Genomic DNA, 22591 nt, shown 5'->3' with positions numbered 1-22591 from the left:
TTAAAGAAGACGAAAAAGAGTATCAAAGCTCTTTCCTTGTTGCTCCAATGTTTTGCCTCCATTCTCATGCTGTAGCCATCAGGCCCATATTCCAGCCAGTAGAAGGGAAGAAATGGAAAGAAAAAAAGCATATTCCTTTCTTTAAATACTTTTAATATTTAAATGTATCATTCCCCTTCCATCCTATTGGCCAGGCTTAGTTAACATGGTCACATAAACCTGTGTTGCCAGGGAGGCTGGGAAATGTAATCTGTACTCTGGTAACCATATGCCCAGGTTCTGTTTTAAAGGAAAAGGAAAATGGATTTTGGAGGACAGCTCATTGTCTCTGCTACAGTTGTGGAGCATAATTAGCCACTTCTCTTTTTCTGTGTATTGCTTTTTTTTTTTTTTCAAAAGCTAATCATATTCTGGGCAACACTTGAAAATTTCACCTCCTTTTTTGCTGTTGCTAAATGAATACTTCAGAAAAAGTTTTGATCATGTTGATCACATCAAAAAGTTTTCATTGCCCTTATTAAGAATAAGATCTAAACTGTTTTAGCCTAGTCTTTCAGAATAGTAGAATTGGCTCCCAAAATTTTCAAATACTAGTTTTCATGTTTTCCTTATGTGTTCTATAATCAAATAAACCACATACTTGCTCTGTTTCCTAAATGTTTATTTGCTTTCCTGACTCAGTTTTTTCTTATGCAGTCAACTTTGCCTCAGATGCCTTTCTCTTTCCATTTCCATGTGTATCCCTCTTAACTGTCTTCTCATCCCCAGATCAGTTGTTGCTTTACTCCAGAGTTCTTCCACGATTCTCCCAGCTAGAAGGGCTTTCTCCTCCTTTGAGTATTTATACTTCTTTATGTGACTTTCTCTTACAATGTAATTCTTTTACTTTATGTGAAATCTGTTTTTGTACATTTTTTTTTTAATTCCAGTGTAGATCAACAATTTCTAAATAGATTTCTGATTGGTCTTTTTAATTTTTTCTTCAACACCAGAAACAATGCCTTTCTCTGGTAGATACTTGAGAAGTATTTTAAAATAATTTCTGTCAACTACCTGTCTGAATATTGTATTAATTTCTTTCTCTTAGTTTCCAGTGATGCTACTGTCTCAGAGCTCTCAGCTCAATTACAAGACATGAAGACTGGTAACATACCAGACACCAAAGCCATTGAACAGAAAGAGGAGATCCAAAGTAAGAGGACAGTTCCTAAGGAAGCCTGGCCAAAAGATAAGGAATCCTTACAGATAGATAATGCAGGTAATGGGGTTGAGGGGGGGGGCTCATGTGGGGTGGGGAGCTCAAACATCTATGTCTGTGTTTCCACTTAATTCTGATAAGACTATAACTTCATAATTTAAACAGGGCTCCATTTTTAAAATTGTTTTTGCATTTTTATGCAGATCAGTGCTACTCTGTCTATGTGGATATACATATTGACTTATGCAATAATTATTCTTCTTAGAAAAGATATTGACAACTTAGAAATAAAATTACAGATAAATACCTGAGACTGATGGTATTAGAAGGGAAGTATCAGTATCAATTCTGAAACGGGAAAGTTTAAAACATTCCAGAAGGCTATGACAAAAACAGAAAGAGCCTCAAACATTAAACTTTTTAAAAATTACGGTTAAAAAGACCTGAGATCAAATCTATTTATGTTTATCTATGGCCCCCTTTTTCTAATAACATAAAAGCGTGTAGGACACAAGCCATTGCTACCTAACTGTCAAACCTTAACCTCTTAGAGAAATATAGATGAGTAGCCAGATAAGAAAAGAAAGTCATTAAAGACCTTATCTATCCATATTGTGTTTTTAAAATAGTTCAGTTGCAGTTGCTCACATCAAGAATATATTAGATGAATGATTTTCCACAAGGGCTCCAAGAATGCATGCTGGGGAAAGAACAATCTCTTAAACAAATGTTGGAAAATTGGATATCCACATGCAAAAGAATGAATTTGGACCATTCCTTCTTACCTTGTACAGAATTTACTCAAATGGATCAGAGATTCAAACATAAGAGCTGAAATTGTAAAACACTTAGAAGAAAACATAGGTGAAAAGCCTTGTGACGTTGGATTTGGCAATGATTTCTTAGATATGACACCAAAAATACTTGCAACAAAAGCAAAAATAAATAAATTATACTATATTAAAATTTAAAACTGTGCATCAAAGGACACATTAAACAGAGTGAAAAGACAACCTGTCGAATAAGAGAAAATATTTGCAAATCATGATAAGTGGTTAATACCCAGATTATATATGGAACGTCTATAACTCAACAACAACAACAAAATCCAATTTAAAAATAGGTAAGCTTGTAGAGGCTTATGGTGAAAAAATATGAAAATGAATATATGTATATTCATGTATGACTGAAAAATTGTGCTATAGACCAGAAATTGACACAATATTGTAAACTGACTATATAACTCAATAAATAGGTAAAGAACTCAAATAAACAGTTTTCCAAAGAATATGCATATATATGGATGGTTAACAAGCATGTGAAAAGATGCTTAATATCACTAATCATCAGAGAAATACAAATCAAAACCACAGTGAGATAGGTAGTATCAAAAGAACAGAGAATAACAATTGTTGGCAAGGATGCAGAGAAATTAGCACTCTTGTGCACTATTGGTGGATATATAAAATGGTACAGCCATTATGGAAAACAGTATGGAGGTTCCTCAAAAAATTAAAAATAGAATGACCACATGACCGAGCAAGCCCACTTTTGGGTATATATCCAAAAGAATTCAAAACAGTATCTCAGAGATATCGGCAGACCCATGTTCACTGCAGCATTACTCACAGTAATCAAGATACGGAAACAACCCACATGTCCATCAACAGGTGAATGGATAAAGAAAATGTATATACATACAATAGAATATTAGGCAACCTTAAAAAAGAAGAAAATTCTGTCACATGCTATAGTATAGGCAAACCTCAAGAACATTGTGCTAAGTGAAATAAGCCAGTCACAAAAAGGCAAATACTGTATATTCCACCTATATGAAGTATCTAAAGTAGTGAAAATCATAGAAACAAAGCAGAAAAGTCATTGCCAAGGGCTGAGGAGAGAAGGGAAGGAGAATTAGTGTTTTGTGGATATAGTTTCAGTGTTACAAGATGAAGATATTCTAGAGATCTATTATACAACAGTGTGAACAGACATAACTACTGAACGGTACACTTAAAAATGGTTATGATGGTAGATTTAATCTTACGTGTGTTTTATCACAATTAAAGACGAATGTATAAGATGAAAAAACAGAACATTGCAGCTCTGCAATGGGTAGTGTAGGAGACATAGCTTGTAAAGGAAAGATGGAAATATAATTTGCAAAAGCATATTCTAGAAGACAGAAGAAAATGTTTCTTAAATGTTTTGCCCTCTGAATAATTATAGAAGACATGTAGTGTATTAAAAGTTAAGCTAATAATGACATGTAAAGAGATATTTAAGGGATCAGAGAACAAATTGAAGGGGGAAATTGTACCCATTAAGAGAAGAAGGAGATGAAAACAATCAGAAAAAATAGTTTGAGGATGGACAGTGAAAATCCAACACAATGATGTCTGCTGATATCTCTGAAGAAGGTAACATCAACAAAAAAATAAGATGTATAAAGAAAACTGAGCCTGCAATTTAAAAGGACATACCAAATCCTGGGAAACTTTACATGTAATAATCAACAAGCCCCCCCCCAAAAATAATAATCAACACCCAGACGTTTGTTGGTGACAGTACTGAACTTCAAAGAAAAAGAGAAGATTGTACAGGCATCCACACAGAAAAGAAAAGGGAAAAAGCAGAAAGAAAGATCAGCAGGGGGACATGCAGAGAAAAGGGAGGCTTAAGGAAATACAAGTGAGCTAATTCCATCCTTAAAATTGATAAATCAAGAAATACATGTGTAAGTATAGTGTTTAAAATACAAAGTTACCTCTTAAGAGCTAAAATCAAACTGTGAAATATCCAAAATATTTAGAGAAAAGATAGGAATCGCAGGAGGGTGGTGGGAGAAGTGAATTTGTAACAAAAGAAAAATACCATAAATGAGAGCATATATAGACTATATTCTTTATATAGAACATATATAGAATACATAGAGCATATAAGACTATACAAATAAACATGTATGGCGGGGAGGGTATAGCTCAAGTGGTAGAGCACGTGCTTAGCGTGCGCGAGGTCCTGGGTTCAATCCCCAGCACCTCCTCTCAAAGTAAATAAGTAGTTACTTCTCCCCTCAACAAAAAAATTTAAAATAAATAAATAAAAATTTAAAAATAAAATAAAATAAAAATACGCATATATGGAATAAATTCACCTACTAAAAAAACTTCTCAGGTTAGGTTAAAAATCAAACGAGTTCGACACAGTATAGCCAACACCCTGAAACTAAAATGACAGGAAAGTTGAAAGGAAAACCAGGGACATATCAAAAAGAGATTTGGAGGCATGATATTAATATAAATAAGAATAAATTCTACACAAAAAGTATTGCAGGAATTAAGGAGGAATATTTTTATGCAGATTTGCAAAACCATAGTGAGGCTATAACATAAATCTTTAAACATGAAAAGGCATTAAAAATAAAACAAACTGGGAGCACTATCAAGAAGGAAGTTTATTGTTGTCTTAGAAAAGAATGAAGATACAGAATTATATGAAAACAGTGCTTGATATATTGTTAAGCAGTAGGTGCGTAAGCAGGGAGAGGGAAATTTGCTTGTTGGGGGGAAAATACAAAACAGGCCATAAACGAATCAAAAACCCTAGAGAATCTTCAAGGAGAAATGCATTATACAGAACAGTAGAGAGCTTGAACACATACTTAGCCCATGACAAACCACAAAAATGAAATTTAAAAAAAAGAAAAGTTAGAAAACTATCTGGGAATAATGCAAATAACGAGGTTGATGCATTACTGTTGCTTTGTAGTAAGTTTTGAAATTGGGAAGTGTGAGTCCTCCAACTTTATCTTATTTTTCAGGAGTGTATTAGCTATTCTGGGTCTCTTACAATTCCATATTAATTTGGAATCAGCTTGGCAATTTCTACTAAGAAATAAGCTAGAATTCTGACAGGGATTGTGTTCAATCAGTTTGGTGATGATTGCCTTAACAATGTTAAATCTTCTAATCCATAAGCAGGAGATTTTTTTCATTTATTTAGATCTTTAATTTCTTTCCATAATGTTTTGTAGTTTTCAAAGAGTAAGTTTTGTACTTTTTTGGTTAAATTTACATTAATTTTAAAAAATTTTTGATGCTATCATGAACAGAATGGTTCTCTTAATTTCATTTTAGTTTGTTAATTGCAAGTATATAATAATACAATTTTTATATTTAACTTTTATCCTGCAACCATGCTGAATTCGCTTATTAGTTTTAATAGATTTTTAATGTATTCCTTAGAATTTTGTAGATACAAGATCTTGTCATCTGTGAACATAGTTTTTCCTCTTCCTTTGAAATCTCCATGCCCTTTTGTTTTTTTTTTTTCTTTCCCATAATTGCCCTGACTAGCACCTCAAGTGCAGTGTTGAATATAGTGGCAAGAACAAACATCCTTGTTCCAGTCTAGGGGGCAGGCATTCTCTCTTTCATAATTGAGAATGATTTTAGCTGTGAATTTTTCATAGATGCCCTTTACCAAATTGAAGTTCCCCTCTAGTCCTATTTTGCTGTTTTTAATCAAGAAAGGGGTTGGAGTTTGTCAAATGCTTATTCTGGGTCTTTTGAGATGATCAAGTGAGTTTTATTTTTTATCCTATTGGTTGATCTTTGGATGTTGAATCAGCCTTGCATTTGTGGGTAAATCCCACTTGGTCATGGTGTATAATTCTTTTTATATGTTGCTGGATTTAATTTGCTAGTATTTTGTTGAGAAATTTTGTGTCCCTATCTATAAGAAATATTGTCCCGTAGTTTTCTTGTGATGTCCTTCTTGTCCTGTTATCAGGATAACACTGGCCTCATAAAATGAATTAGAAAGTGTTCCTTTCTCTTTGCTTTTTAGAAGAACTTATGGAAAATTAGTATTAATTCTTTAAATGTTTGGTAGAATTCATGGGTGAAGCCATCTGGGCCTGGACTTTTCTTTATAGGTAATTTTGTTATTACTAATTCATACTCTTCACTTGTTTTAGGTCTTTTCAGATTGCCTGTTACTTCTTCAGATAGTTTCAGCAGTTTGTGGCTTTCTAGGAATAGAATCTGTCCATTTTATCAACATTATCTAGTTTTTTGGCATATATAGTTCATAGTAGTCCTTTATAATCCTTCTCATTTCTGTAAATAAAATTTATTTATTGATGTGACTTATTTTTTTCTTGGTCAGTCTAGCTAAAAGTTTATCAGTTTTGTTGCTCTTTTTAAAGAACTAGCTTTTGGTTTCAATTATTTCTCTGTTTTTAAAATTTTTCTGAATTCTATTAATTTCCACTCTGATCTTTATGATTTCCTTTTTTCTGCTTGCTCTAGTTTTAGTTTGTCCTTTTTCCAATGTCTTAAGGTAGAAGCTTAGATTTCTTTACTTGAAATCTTTCTTCTTTCTTGATATAAGTGTTTACAAGTATGGATTTCCCGCTAAACTTTAGCTGCGTCCCCATAACTTTGTCATTCATTACATAGTATTTTATGTGTTCTCTTTTGATTTCTTCTTTAACCTATAAATTATTTAGGAATGTTTTGTATAGTTTTCACATATTTGAGTTTCCCAAATTTTATTCTGCTGTTGATTGCTAATTTCATTCTGTTGTGATTAGAGAACATACTTCGTCTTATTTCTGTCATTTTAAATTTATTGAGGTTTGTTTTATGGCCCAACGTTTGATCTGTCTTGGCAAATATATTCTATATGTACTTTAGAAGAATATATATTTTTGTTGTTGGGTGGAATGTTTTACAGATGTCTGTTAGGTCTAGCTGCTTTATAGTGTTCAAGTTTTCTGTTTCCTTATTAATCTGTGTCTAGTTCTATTCATTATTATGCAGTTTTGAAGTCTCCCAACTTTTGTTGTTGAATTGTCTCTCTCATTCCATAGGTTGTCCTTTCACTTTCTTGATTATTTCTTTTGCTGTATAGAAGCTTTTTAGTTTAATGTAATCCCACTTGTTTATTTTTGTTGTTGTTGCCTGTATTTTTCGTGTCATGTCCATGAAACCATTCCTAAGACTAATGTCTTGAGCTTTTCCCCTGTTTTCTCCTAGAAGTTTTGCAGATCTTCCATATAAGTCTCTGATCCATTCTGAGTTGACTTGTGTGTATGGTGTAAGATATGGGTCCACTTCATTCTTTTGCATGTGAATATCCAGTTTTTCAACACCATTTGAAACCATTTGTTATTTTCCCACTGTGTATTCTAGGCATGCTTGTTGAAGATTAGTTGATTTATTTCTGGGCTCTGTGTTCTGTTCTGTTAGTATCAAATAACTTACCTTTCCTGGCTTATTTTCCTCTACTCTCTCTGCTTTATAAGTTACATAAGCTACACAAACTAAATGTTTATACTCACTTATTTGCTCAGTGCTTTCCCACTTTTATGCCTTTGCTCATGCAATGAGCAAATGATGGAGTGGGAGGAAAGACCAGCATGATTGGAGTATAATTATCAAGGAGGAGAGTGATGCGTGGTGAAGTAGGAGAGTGATATAGTACTTGTATACCTTGTTAAGGAGCCTGGATTTTGTTATAAGTATAAGAGAAAGCCGCTGAAAGTTGTTAAATAGAAAAATGAGAGGGCCAATTTACATTTTTAAAAGATTACTTTGACCACTACTTGAAAAATAGATTGGAAGGGGACAAGAATGGACATGAAGAATTGTGGGAGGAAATAGAAGTGGACAGATGCATGGTTGTTAGGTGAGGGATTAATGGAAAGAACAGAAAGTTGTGGGAGATGAAAGTATCAAGAAAAACTCCCAGGTTTCTGTTTGGGTTTGAGTGTGTGCCATTTTCAGAGATGCAGATGATTGAGAGAGGTACAATTTGAGAGGAGGGTAGAATAGAGTTCATTTAGGGACATTTAAAATTTGAGATGGCTATGGGATCCAAGTGTATATCAATTATGTAGTTGAATATGAATCTGGAGCTCAAGAGAGAAGTCATAGCTTGAAATACAAAGTTGAGAGCATAAAGTTTCATGTGAGTTAACAGTATAAAGATGGTACTAAATCCACAGGGAGGGTTGAGGTCACCTAGAAAGAGAATATAGAATGGGAACATTCTCAGGAACTGGCCACACATTGGGTCATTGATCATCTTAGCAATAGTAGTTTTAGTCTAGTTATATGGCTATCCTCTGGTTGAAAAAGTGATTTGGAGTAGGTAACACATAAAGAAAAGAAAAAATACATTTTTCTCTTTAGAAACTTGGCTGTGAAGAGGAGCAAAGAAAGAAGATATGTGGATTTTCTAAGGATATGATATACTAAGTGATGCTTTCAAGATGTTGGAAATGATACAGTAAAGAGAGAGAGCCTGAAGGAATAAGAGAGATATGCTAGGGAATGAAATCAAGATCTTGAAAGGAAGATGAGTTGGGCTCCACAGCGCTAGTGGGGGGACTTGCCTTTAAAAGGAAGTGGGTTAGTTCTGCTGCATCTGAAAAGGTTGTAGGTGCAGGTGGACTGGCAGTGTGGCATTAGGGTTCCCTACATCTCTCTGCCCAGAATGTTTTTCACCTGCTGCTCTTTTTGGTTTAGCTCTCATTTTTATTTCATACTTCAGCCTCGTCAGAGAAGCCTTCTCTAACTACCATTTCCCATTTAAGTTACTCTTACATCACTTTGTTTTCATCCTACATAGCCCTTAGTACAGTTTCTAATTATATAGTTACCATCTCAAGTACCTACAGAAACTAAGCAAAATCTCCCAATTTTTACAGGTTGCTAGATAATTCTTAAATTGTAGAGTCTTTTTTTAATTGAGTTATATTTGTCATGTAACATTATATTAGTTTTAGGTGTACAGCATAAGGATTTGATACACGTATACACTGAAATGGTTAACACAATTAAGTTTAGTTAACATCTCTCACCACACATCGTTACAATTTTTCTCTTGTGATAGGAATTTTTAAGATCTACTCTTAGCAACTTTCAAATATGCAATACAATATTTTTAAATATAGTCACCATGCTGTATGTTACATTCCCAAGATTTATTCATCTTAAAACTGGAAGTTTGTAACTTTTGACCACCTTCATCCATTTTACACACCGATACCCCATCCCTGCCTCTGACCACCACAACCTGTTTTCTATATCTATGAGTTCAGTTTTGGCTTTTTACTTTTAGATTCCACATGTAAGTGATTTCTTACAGTATTTGTCTTTCTCTGTCTTATTTCACATAACATAATGTCTTCAAGGTACATCTATGTTGTCACAAATGGCAGAATTTCCTTCTTTTTATGGCTGAATAATATCCCATTGTGTATGTGTGTGTGTGTGTATAATATATACACATATACATATACATATATACACACATATATATACACACACCATATTTTCTTCATTCAAAATCCATCAATGAACACTTAGGTTGTTCTCATGTCTTGGCAATTTTAAATAAAGCTGAAATGAACACGGTTGTCCAAATACCTCTTCAGGATCCTGCTTTCAGTTCTTTTGTGTACAGACCCAGAAGTAGAATTATGTTGAGCTATGTTCCCTCTATACCTACTTTGTTGAGAGTTTTTATCATGAATGGATGTTGAATTTTGTCAAATGCTTTTTCTGTATCTGTTGAGATGATCATATGATTTTTGTCCTTTATTTTTTTTAATGGCATGTATCACATTGGTTTGCAGGTGTTGAACCATTCTTGCATCCTTGGAATAAATTCCACTTGATCACAGTGTATATAATCTTTTTAATATATTGTTGAATTTGGTTTGTTAATATTTTGTTGAGGATTTTTTGCATCTATGTTCATCAGGGATATTGGCTTGTAATTTTCTTTTCTTACAGCCCCCTTGTCTGGGTCTCAGGGTTATGCTGGCCTTGTAAAATAAGTTTGGAAGTGTTCTCTCCTGTTTTTTTTTTTTTTGTGTGTGTGTGGAAGAATTTGAGCTTTCGTATTAATTACTCTTAAATGTTTGGTAGAATTCACCAGTGAAACCACCTGGTCCTGGACTTTTGTTTGTTGGGAGGTTTGACAGTCTTTTCATACGTTAGATATAACAGCAGATTCCATGTATCCCACATGGAAATTGTCTTAGGGATTCCCAGAATATTTAGTGAAAACTCTGATTACCAATAATCTATAAAGGAAATAGAAAGGATCCCATAGTTACAAATAATATCTTGTTGCATGTGTATGTCTTTATTTTTACTATGACTTAGAACTTCAGAAATGTTTACTGAAACCACATTAGTGTTTACAATTAGGGTTTATGATTGCAAGATGTTCTGCATCTAAAAAAATGCCTATTTTGGTATAGGATAATGAATGTCAAAATGTGAAAGTGAAAGATGGTAAATTTTATGTTAGGTGTATTTTACCACTATAAAAAAATTAGGAAGTTGGAGGTGGGAGGAAATGTGAAGATGGTTCACAAAAAGGAATTTTTAAAAGCTCTAAAACATGTAAAGAGTTGTTTTTTTTTAATCATATCCATTTAATTACTGATGATAAAAATGAAGTCTCAGGTTTCCTAGCTGAAAATGAGGTTAATAATAACCTATCTCTCAGTTTTATCCATGAGATTGAATTAGAAGTTTAAAAAAAAAACAGATATAGAGCATATATCATAATACTCCACACATAGCAAGCAGTGAATACACAGCAGCAGCTGTACAATCCAGAGAACTAAAGTGCCCTCCTCAGGGTCACACAGCAAGTCTCTGGGAGAGTCCAGCCCAGAACCCAGATCTTTTCACCCTGAGTCTCTTAAACTATTATCAGGCCAATCTGGCCACTAGGTACAAGGCATGAATTCTTTTTGCATGCAGTGAATTTTCTGAAACTTTATATAAACTGTTCTTTCCTTCAATCTTTGTTCTGTATCTAAAAGAATTAAATGTGAATACTGTTTTTAAGGAGAATGCAAATATTTTGAAAGACCTTCAAAAATCTTTTTTTTTCTCCTTTTCAGAGTCCAGACGTCATTCAGAGTATGAAAATACTACCCATTCTGTCTTCAAGTCAGCTAAGTTTTACTTTCATCATCCAGTGCACCTACCAAGTGATCAAGATTTTTGCCATGAATCCTTAGGAAGGAGTGTTTTCATGAGACATTCTTGGAAAGATTTATTTCAGCATCATTCAGACAAACAAAGGGAACACACTTATCTTCCTCCCCCTTATCAAAATGTGGAAAAGACAAAGACAGATTATACCAGAGTAGAGAGCCTCAGTATCAATGTAAACTTGGAAAACAAAGAAGTGAAGCATACTACTAAAAGTCAGGCTAGAGATTATCCAAAAAGTGACAAGCAAGTTGGTGATCCAAAAGAGGATGATAAGGCCAGCCCACAGCTAACCACTCAGCGCCCTGTGAGTTTGAATGAACTCTGGAACAAGTTTCAGGAGCGACAGAGGCAACAGAAACCTCCTGCCAGTGGCAAGAAAGAACTCTCGTTGGTGGAACGACTTGATCGTTTGGCTAAGCTTCTTCAGCATCCCATCACATACTCTCTCCAGCCCTCAGAAAGTACACAGGATGAGAGCAGAGAGGAACAAGATGTTAAGGGATGGACTGGTAGACAGCAACAGCAGAAACACAAGCTTCAGAAAAAGAAACGGTATAAAAGCCTGGAGAAATGCCATAAAAACACAGGTGATCTTAAAAGAAGCAAGGTGCTTTCTACCCATCAAGCTGAGAGGTCCAATCAGATTAAAATTGAACAGATTAAATTTGATAAATATATTCTGAGAAAACAGCCAGGTTTTCATTGTAATTTAAATAACACTTCTTCAGATTCTAGACCCTCGGAGGAGAGTGATCTGTTCACAGATACCACCACCAACATCCTTTCCACCACCACTTCTCCTGTGGAATCAGATATATTGACCCAAACAGATAAGGAGTTGGCTTTGCATGAGAGGAGCAGCTCTGTTTCCACCATTGACACTGCCCGATTGATCCATGCTTTTGGCCATGAAAGAGTTTGTCTGTCACCCAGGCGAACTAAACTATACAGCAGCATCACTGACCATCAGAGGAGATACCTTGAGAAGCACAGCAAGAAATACAAGAAAGCACTGAATACAGGTTACCCCCAAATTACTTCCGAGCACACCAGAAGGAAGCACATCCAGGTACATGGCTACAAATTCCATCTGGCAGTGTGACTTCCTTTTTCATGGACTTTTTAGTTAAGCTTTGCACACAGGTAAAAAAAAAAAGCCAATTGCCCTTTCCTCACTGTAACATTTCTTACCAACTAGAAAAGAGTGAGAAAGTGTAGTACAGCGCTCTTGTGAGTTGTCATTTCTTTCGTCAAACTCATTTACGAATTATTCTTTGGATGAAAGGCTTTGGTGTCAAATGCTTCAGCATCTGCAAAGTATACCCTTGGGACCTGGGAGCTTAGAGTTTAGAATGACCTCCATTCTGAACAATATTACCTGTTTTTTTCCTCTGTTTTGGCTTTTGTTTATTCATTCCTGTCTGTCTTTTAAGAAATTTTGAGATGCTTTTAAGCACACACACATAACACACATAAGTAAATAAGTAATACTATATGATTTTTTTCAAGTAAGTAAAGAATTGGAATGTTAGAAAATTAAATTGAAGCCAGAGAGAGGTCAGCTACAACATGATTTTAAAAATAAATAAGTGAAGAATTAAGAGTAACGGGAAGACAAGTTGATACTTTGTGGATATGGTTGGTAAAAGTGAGCCACAAATTTTGCTTTATGTCTCCTAGCAGTTAATGTTGCTAGAACTTTGTGATTAATTACACAAATTCTGTAATATAAAAACAAACTAAGTTTTCAAAAGCATTACAGATATTTCTGGTACTAAGACCTAAGAAAATTTCATTTGTCCTCATAAAGAAGGCACTATCGTGTAACAGAGTCTTCAACAGCATCCTTAAAATGTGTTCTAGGTAACAGTGCCCATATAAGGCTAATATAAGGCTTAGATTAGGAAATTCCATAAAGGTAGATCCCAAGGGGTCAATAATTTTTAAGTTTAAATTTTTGTATATGTATTTTTTTTAGTGGAGATACTGGGGATTGAACTCAGGACCTCACACATGCTAAGCATGCACTCTACCACTGAGCTTTACCCTCCCCACTATACTTTTGTATGTGTTTTACAATCTATGAGTATAGCAGTAATATGTAACTTATAATTAAATATCTATTTTGATAATTTGGGCTCAAAAATATTTTAGCAGTAGGACCCCATGATCGAGACAATTTGGAGACCACTAATCTAGAGGAAAGGAGGCACAAGACATGCAGACAACTTGCACTGGTATTATTTCTCATAATTGAGTTTTTGGTAGGTATTAAGTGACAGTGATTAAATATATATATAGGACAGTATGAATTTTTTTTAAAAGTAAATGAAGACTTGAGAATGACACAGATTGAGGCTTTTTGTTCCATAGAGGAGATGGGGGGAAGGATGCAGATAGAGAGTTTTTCGGGGTGTGTGGCAAAATATATACACATAACATAAAGTTTATAGTTTTGTCATTTGAAAGTGTACAATTCAGTGGCACGAAGTATATTCACACTGCTTTATAACTATCACCACTGTCTAGTCCCAGAACTTCTTTATCACCCCAGTGGAAACCTCATACCCATTAAGTAGTCACTCTCTATTCCCCCTTCCTACCAGCCTCTGACACCTGCTAGTCTTCTTTCTGCCTCTGTGAACTTGCCTATTCTAGTTATTTCGTATAAGTTGAATCATATAATGTGTAACCTTTGTGTCAGGCTTCTTTCACTCTAGAATAATATTTTTGAGATATATCCATGTCCTAGCATCATTGCTTTTTATGGCTAAATAATATTCCATTATAATTTTAGACTACATTTTTAATTTATTCATCCATTCATGGCCTTTTGGAATGTGTCCACCTTTCAGCTATTGTGAATAGAGCTGATAGGAACATTTGTGTACAAGCTTTTATTTGAACACCTGCATACAGTTCTTTTGGGTATATACGTAGGAATAGAAATACTGGATCATATGGTAATTTTATTTTAAGCATATTCAGGAACTGCCAGACTGTCTTCCACAGTGGCTACGCCATTTTACATTCCCACCAACAATGTCTGAGAGTTCCAGTTTCTCCACGTTCACTAACACTTTTTAAAGTGTATGTATGTATATATTTATTTATTTATTTATTTTTGCCGTCCTAATAGATACAAAGTGGTACCTCACACACATTGTCATTTTGATTGTGGTTGGTTTTGCCTTTCTAATGATTGATGATGTTAAGCATCTCCTCATATGCTTATTGGGCATTTTTATATCTTTGGAGAAATGTCTGTTCAAGTCTTTGTCCACTTTTTAATTATTTTATTTGTCTTTTTGTTTTTGAGTTCTAAGAGTTCTTTATATATTCTGGATTGTGGAACCTTATCAAATGTGTAATTTGCAAATATTTGCTCCCACTTTCTGGGTTGTCTTTTCACTCACTGCTGTTCTTTGAGGCACAGCAGTTCACTTTTGAGGAAGTCCCAGTGTATCTATTTTTTCTTTTGTTGCTTGTGCTTTTGGTGTCATATCTAAGAAACCATTGCCAAAATCCAAAGCCATGAAGATTTGTCCCTATATTTTCTTTCAAGAGTTTTATACTACTAGTTCTTTTATTTGCATCTTGGATGTATATTGAGTTCATTTTTGTATATAGTATGTGATGGGGTCAAACATCATTCCTTTCCACATGGATATCCAGTTGTCCCAACACCAGTTAGTGAAGAGACTATTCTCTCCCCATTGAGTGGTCCTGGCATCCTTGTCAAAAATCAGTGGAACATAGATATGAGGGTTTATTTCTGGGCTCTCAATTCTGTTCCTTTGATCTGCATGCCTATCTATATGCCATTACTGCACTGTTTTGATTACTGTAACCTTGTAAGTTTTAAAATTGAGAAGTACAAGTTTTCCAACTTTGTTTTTTTTAAGAGGCTCTTTTGGCCAATCAGGGCCCTTGTGTCTTTATATAAATTTTAGAATCAGCTTTTTCATTTCCACTGAAAACGTCATTGAGATTTTGATATTAATTGCATTTAATATGTAGCTTGCTTTGGGGTTTATTGCCATCTTAACAATATTGTCTTCCAATCCATGAACACAGTCTTTCAATTTATTTAGGTCTTTAATTTCTTCCAGCAATGTTTTGTAATTTGCAGGGTACCAGTCTTATACCTTCTTGCTTAAATTTATTCCTAAGTATTTGAATCTCTTCATTATTTTTAAATTCTTATTGTGATAATATACACACAACAAAATTTATTATCTTAACCATTTCCTCTTGTAAATTCTATGTATTATATTAATTTTTCTTCCAGTTTTATTGATATATTAGTCTTTTAGTAACAAGTGTATTTCACTTAGCATAATGTCTTCAGGGCTCATCCATATTGTACCATCTGACAGGATTGTTTTCCTTTTTAAGATGTGTGTATACCACATTTTGCTAATTCATTTACCCATCAATAGACACTCGTGCTTCCAGCTTTAGACCATTATGAATGATGCTGTGAGCTTAAGTGTACAAATATCTGTTCAAGACTAAGTTTTCAGTTTTGGGGGTGTACATATCCAGAAGTGGAATGGCTGAATCATGTTTTTATGTTTTTAATTATTCGAGGAACCATCATACTACTGTTTTCCACAGCAGCTGCACCATTTTACTATCTCACCAACCGCACACAATTGAGTGAATTTTTGTATGTGATGTGAGGTAGTATAGTTTCACTCTTTTGCCTGTGGATGTCCAGTTGTCTTAGTACCATTTGCTGCACAGACTATTGTTTCCTCTGTCAAGTTGTTTTGGTGCCCTTGGCAAAAAGCAGTTGATCATAAATGTAAGGGTTTTTTTTTTTCTGGACTCTTAATCCTATTTTGTTGACCTATATGTCTCTCTTTATGCCAGTATCATACTGTCTAGTTAGGGTAAGACCTCCAACTTTGTTTTTTCTTATTTCAAGACTGTTTTAGCTATCTTGAGCCATAGGAATTTTCAGATCAGCTTGTCAGTTTCCAGCCCTCTCCCTCACCAAAAGAGAAGAAAAGACAACTTGAATCTTAGGGATTGCATTGAATCTGTAGATAAGTTTAGGGAGTATTGCCATCTTAACAATATTAAATCTAATCCATGAACACTGGATATCTTTCTGTTTATTTAGATCATCTTTAATTTCTTTCAATGATGTTCATATTTTTTGCTTCTTTGAAATTTGGCACTTCTTTCGTTAAAAGTATCCCTAAATATTTATTCTTTTTAATACCACTGTAACTAGTATTGTTTTCTTAAGTTCATTTTGAGATTTTCCTTATTAGTATACAAAAATAGTATACAAGAATACTGTGGGGTTTTTTTTTTAAATTTATCTTGGATCCTGCAAGCTTGCTAAACTGGTTTATAAACTCAAATAATTTGTGTTTGTGTACATGTGTTTGTGTGTTCCTTAGGGTTTCTATATAGAATATTGTGTTATCTGCAAATAGAGATAGTTTTCCTTCTTTTTTCCAATCTTAAGTCATTTATTTCTTTGTTGCCTAACTACCCTTGCTATAGAACCTCCAGTACTGTATTAAATAGAAGTAGCAAGAATCAATATCCTTGTCTTGTTCCTGATTTTTAGGGAGAAGGCTTTCTGGTCATTAAGCATGATGTTAACTGTGGGGTTTTTTTGTTTGTTTGTTTGTTTGTTTGTTTTAGTAAATGCTCCTTATCAGGTTGAAGAAGTTCTCTTCTATTCTGATTTTGTTGAGTGTTTTTTTTATCATGGAAGGGTTTTGGATTTTGCCATATGTTTTTTCTATGTATAGTGAACTAATCATGTATTTTCTTCATTTATTCATATGGTGTATTATATTGATTGATATTTGTATGTTGAACCAACCTTACCTTCTTGGGATAAATTCCTCTTGGTTTTGGTGTACAATCCTTCTGTGCTGCTGGATTTAGTTTGCTAGTATTTTGTTGAAGATTTTCCTTCTATATTCATAAGGGGTATTGATCTGTAGTTTTATTGTGTCTTTTTCCTTTGTTATCAGGGTAATACTGTCCTCATAGAATGAATTGGAAAGTAATCCTTCTATTTTTGTTTTTTCTTTTTTTTCTTTTTTGAGTTTATGAATGATTGTTGCTAATTCTTCTTTAAATGTTTTTAAGAATTCACCAGTGAATCCTGGTCCTGGGCTTTTCTTTTGAGGAGGTTTTCTGATTACTGACCCAGTCTCTTTATTACAAGTCTGTTTAGATTTTCTGTTCTGCTAGAGTCAGTTTTGGTTAAATTCTTTTTCTAGGAATGTGTCTGTTACATCTAGATTATCTTAAATTTGTTGGCATGTGATTGTTCATAATATTCCTTTATTATCATTTTCATCTCTGTGTGATTGGTAGTAACATCCCCTCATTCATTCTTAATTTAAATGATTTGAGTTTTCCCTCTTTTTTCCCCTGGTGAGTCTGGCTAAAGATTTGTCCATTTTTGTTAGCCTTTTCAAAGAACTAGCTCTTGGCTTCTTTGATTTTTCTTTTTCGTTCTCTATTTCAATTATTTTCATTCTGATTTTTATAATTTCCTTTGTTTTACTTGCTTTGGGTTTATTTGCTCTTTTTTTCTTCTGGTTTCTTAAGGTAGAAGATGAGATTACAAATTTGAAATCTTTCTTCTTTTCTTATGGACTTTGAGAGGTACACATTTCTGTGAGCTCTGCCTTCACTGCATCCCGTAAGTTTTGCTATGTTCTGTTTCCGTTTTCATTTATCTCAAAGTATTTTCTAATTTCCCTTGTGCTTTCTTCGTTGGCCATTGGTCGTTAAGAGTGTATTGTTTAATTTCCATATATATTTTATCCTTTTTTTTTTAATTTCCCAGATTTTCTTATTGATTCCAGTTTCATTCCGTTGTAGTCAGAGAGCATACTTTGTATTATTTATAATTGTGTCGTGACTTGTTTTATGCCCTAGCATATGGGCCCCTGGAGAGCATTCCATATGTGTATTCTGCTGTTGTTGGTTGGAGTATTCTGTATATGTCTCTCGGATTTCATTGGTTCGTAGTGTTTAAGCCTTCTACTTCCTTATTGCTCTGCTATTTTGAAAGTGTTATATTGCGGTCTCCAACTATTATTGTTGAATTGTCTGTTTTTCCCTTCATTTCTATCAGTTTTGTTTCATATATTTTGGGTATTAATTTTTTTCTGGTATCAAGTAACTCTATATCCCTTGTACATTCAAATTTGCTTTAATTTTAGCAAAAAAAAAAGTTCTAGAATTGTACCCTGGAACATTTTTCCCTTTCCTCTCAACCTGTTTTATGCCTTAGGAGTGCGGGATGTGGGCAGTGCCACTCAACTGAACATTAGATCTCTACTGTATGTCTTTCTCTTCTAGCATTCTAATTATTTTCATTTCTCGCATCTTTTTCTCTGCATTTCAGGAGACTTTTTCAATCTGTAGTCTACTTTGCTGGCTAAGTTTTCTCTATTTTTTATCACATTTCTGTTTTCTGTTGCATAAATTAGTTCTGCAGTGATGTAATGCTATAATTTTTGTGCTGAGTTTTTTGGTTTTTTTGATGCCCATCCTTGGTTTTCTAACACATGGTAGATACTCATTTTTTTTTTAACGAATTGTGTTGATTTTGTTAACTACCTTTTCTTCTCCCTCTGATGTCCTAGCTTATCTTGGCTCTATTTCATTAAGTCCATGTTCTTTTTTTTAAATTTTCTCTAGAGTGAGAGTAAACTTATTTATTGACTAAAATGGGTAAACCTTCCAGCAAAATAAATTCCTTTTCTTTCCCTTCTTTCTTTTTTTCCTTCCTTTCTTCTACTTTAATACTATAGAATATTTTCACAAATCCTTCTCTTTTGTTTTCTGATTACCTTTGTCTCTGAACAGTTCTGTGGAAACCATTTGTTTGACCACAAGGAATGTAATTGAATTCTTTTTGATTGCCTTATTGCCTGTTTACAAGATACTGCTTGAGTGCCCTTCCCAGGACATGGACTTGAAGGCTAATTGTATGTGGCTGTGTCTCTTTCGCTCCTCAAAGTTTGGGAGAGACAGAGAGATAGTAGTTGATTCTAGGACTCTGGACAGCTATAGCAGTGACACTTTTCTCTGCCGTTGTTTTGAAACAGATGAACTGATGGCCACCTTACCAAGTGTGGAGGTAAGGAAAGTATCTCATTCTGTAGCACATGCCCTTAGGGTTTTGTTGTACTACTGTGCAGTCAGCTGGTGGCTGCTTTCATGTCGCTGTTTTGTGGGCAGTGATGTAGCTGAGGCTGTATTTTTTTCTAGCAATTTTTAGTAATGCAAGTCGGATATTTAGACTTGAGAGATTATTTCCCATACCTTTTTCCAACTTCTTCTTGGCCAGAGTGGGTATATAGTAAACCATTCTGGCTAAGGTAGAAGGAGCTCTTTTTTCACAGGGAACGTGTCTCCAGTGGGAACATTTTTCTTCCTCTCGAGCCACTTATTACCTCAAGTCCCTTTTCTGAGATACCAGTGGGGTATTCTGAATTTAGCTGACTCACCTTTTACCCTTCTGTATTGTACCCTTCTCTTCCTTCATGTAGGAAGAGCTTCGTGGTGGCTTCTTACATTTATTCCCAGTTGTTCATTAGACATTATTTCTGGAATTTTGTGGTATGAGTTCAGTTGTTTCCCTAGATTCTGAATATTCTTTTCACTTTTTGAAGCTTTTTGTTTGTCTTTCCGTTGTGGAAGGAAAGGTTCATTAAACCTGCCTTGTGCTGTCATATTTTCTAAAATCCATTCAGCTGTTTTCTCCGTGTTTTCTCCTCCTCTCCCTTTAATGTTTGATGTCTTCCTTTTCTGTAAGCTCCTTCCTCTCAACTAGAACAATATTTATGTTTTTCCTCATCATAGACTGTGGAGTGGAGGACTTACCTGTGAGGACAGCTTCTGCTTACCTTTATTACCAAATATTTTGTCCAAGAAGATGTCTATTTCTTTTGAGTGTAAAAGTAAAAAGATAACTAAATATGAAGAGTTTAGATAATACAGAAAATATTAAGGTGTTGAAAGTCACCCGTAATTCCTACCATCCTGAAACAGTCATGATTAATATTTTCATAAATAAGCTTCCAGGTTTGCATTTTATGATTCACCCACATCTTGGATCTATTTTATTAGGTCTGCGTTCTAATGCAGCTAAACGCCAAATGAAGAAACTTCCACAAGAGCATAAGATGAGAGCTTTATTAATGTTCAATTAAATGTTTACCAGTGTTTCTTACATTTTTATAAAACAGACTGATTTTATATCAGTCTTTACAGTCATGCTTCTATATGGAGACAAACAACAGTCCCAAGAAAATGATATCAATCTATGTATATTGCTTTGAAGCTCTACACTTAATATGTCATAGTTATCTTTCTTTATCAATAAAGATTTATATAGTCATTTTTAATAGCTTTAATGGCTTCCATTGTATAAATGTAGTATTTATCTAGTTAGTTCCCTTATGACAGATATTTAAGTTGTTTTGAATTTTTCTGTATCATAATCTGCCCTTTGTTGGGTAGTCTTACTACATCTTTATGAATTTTCCTGTTGAGATACACTTTTAAACATGGAATTTGTAGCTTACCAAGTATGCACATTAAAAACGTTTAATCCACATTACTAAATTGTCCTCCAAAAATGTTGATTCAAGTATTTGTTCATCAGTAATGTGTAGTAATATTTTGGTTAGTCCCTGCCAATATTTGACAGTCAAATAGGCAAGAAATATAGTATGTATTCTGATTCGCATTTCTTTAATCACACCCATGGAATTTTTATTTTCTTTTGTGTGTTTATCAACCATATGTATTTCTTCTTTTCTGAACAGCCTGCCTTATCTTTAACCCAGGTTTCCTTAGATATGCTAATGCCTTTTTTTCCTGAAAATGTGTACTCAGGATATTTTTTCCTCTTTGTACATGTGAGAGGTTAAGAGTCAATGTAACAATACCTGCGGCTGCCTGCCTGGTCCTCCTGCTCGTTCTCTGACTCACTCTTTCTGTGTCTGTGCAGTCTCGCCCTGGGCTTCTCCCTGCAGTATCTGCACTGTCTGCTTTCCCGCTGCCTCTGTGCACCCACGTTCTGTGTACTCGCGCCCTCCTCCTCCCCACCGCCTGCCATCTCCTGTCTTCCTGTCTCTGCTGTGTCTCTCACTTTTCTCACTCTCCTCTCTTTCTCTCGTGTTCTTGCTGTTTGTCCTTGTGCTCTTTCTCCTTGTTTTTCTTTCCCCCTCCCTTTCCAATCTTTTTTTCTCAGTGTCTGATTGTGTACTGGGGTCAGGGAAGAGGAATAGTTTACTGCTATCAGTACAAAAATGGAGAAAAAGCTGAAGATGAATGATTTCTCTGTATTTTTGATCTCTCATTATTTCCAGTTGCTCATGTTTATAGCAGTTGGGCAAACGAACAGCACAAAATAACTACCAAGGAGTCCTCCATGAGGGAGTAAAATAAATGAGAGCTTTAGTAATGTTGAAGTGTAAGTGTTTACCAGTGATTCTTACATTTTTATAAAACAGGCTAATTTCATTTTACTCTCTACAATGACACATATGGAGAGAAACACTGGTCAAAAGCAGTATCTTTGAACCCAAGGATAAGTTTCGTTGTATGTTAAGAGATAAAAAGCAAGCTATAATATATACATGTGTTTATATGACTGGAGCAAAATTAAATATTAGCAGATTATCTTAAAATTATGGGATCATACATTTTACCTTTATACTTTTTTGTTCTTATATTTTCTAGTAAGAAACCATAAAAGTTGTTTTTTGCAACATTATTAAAAAGTGACCTCAGCCAGACTGATCAAACACACACAAAATGCTAGTTGTAAGCTGGAAAAGATAATTCTCAAGCTTTTCACTGTATTCTAGTTTCTGCCTAAGGTATAAGTTTGAACCTCCAGTCTAGTCATACGAAATCCTTCTAGAAGCAGAGTGAAAGAACAGAATTAGAAATGCACTATGCACAGTTTCTATGCCAAGATGAAGTAAAATTTTCTTTTAACTTCAGATGCCAAGGGTTGAGCTAAATGTAGTCCTAGGTTCTTGGCCTCTCTTAAAAATTTTGATCCCATATCCCATCCTCATCCCCATCTTCCCACATGTAATTAGCCTTGTTATGTAGATCTTTTGACTCACAAGAGTTCTTACAAAATATGTATTCTGTATTTGTCCATGTGTTATCAGATTATATAGAAGGTACATCATTTATCTTATTTTCATTAAGCATTGTGTTTTTAATATTCATCTACACTGGTATACATACGTCTAATTCAGATTTCTGATCGTTGCATAGTACTCCACTGAGTGCCTCTACAGATTTACCTGCACACTTTCCCTGTAATGGACACCCAGGTTGC

At 34.5% G+C, this 22591-nt stretch overlaps 2 protein-coding genes across 3 annotated transcripts in view; both read left to right on the top strand.

Annotated features, from left to right (window-relative positions):
• Nucleotides 1–22591, top strand: part of LOC102538218 (retinol dehydrogenase 12-like) — a 305649-nt gene that overhangs the window by 259740 nt on the left and 23318 nt on the right. The window lies entirely within an intron of this gene.
• Nucleotides 1–22591, top strand: part of ALMS1 (ALMS1 centrosome and basal body associated protein) — a 135787-nt gene that overhangs the window by 96939 nt on the left and 16257 nt on the right. For both annotated transcript variants that reach the window (XM_072937564.1, XM_072937565.1), the window contains exons 17-18: nucleotides 1088–1258; nucleotides 11133–12298. In XM_072937564.1, the coding sequence (XP_072793665.1) occupies nucleotides 1088–1258; nucleotides 11133–12298 (1337 nt within the window). The remainder of the gene's footprint in view (nucleotides 1–1087; nucleotides 1259–11132; nucleotides 12299–22591) is intronic.

Source organism: Vicugna pacos, chromosome 15 (genome assembly GCF_048564905.1).
Source record: "Vicugna pacos chromosome 15, VicPac4, whole genome shotgun sequence".
Classification (NCBI taxonomy): domain Eukaryota; kingdom Metazoa; phylum Chordata; class Mammalia; order Artiodactyla; family Camelidae; genus Vicugna; species Vicugna pacos.
Note: the sequence above shows the minus strand (reverse complement) of the source record. Positions and strands in the feature narration are given on the sequence as shown.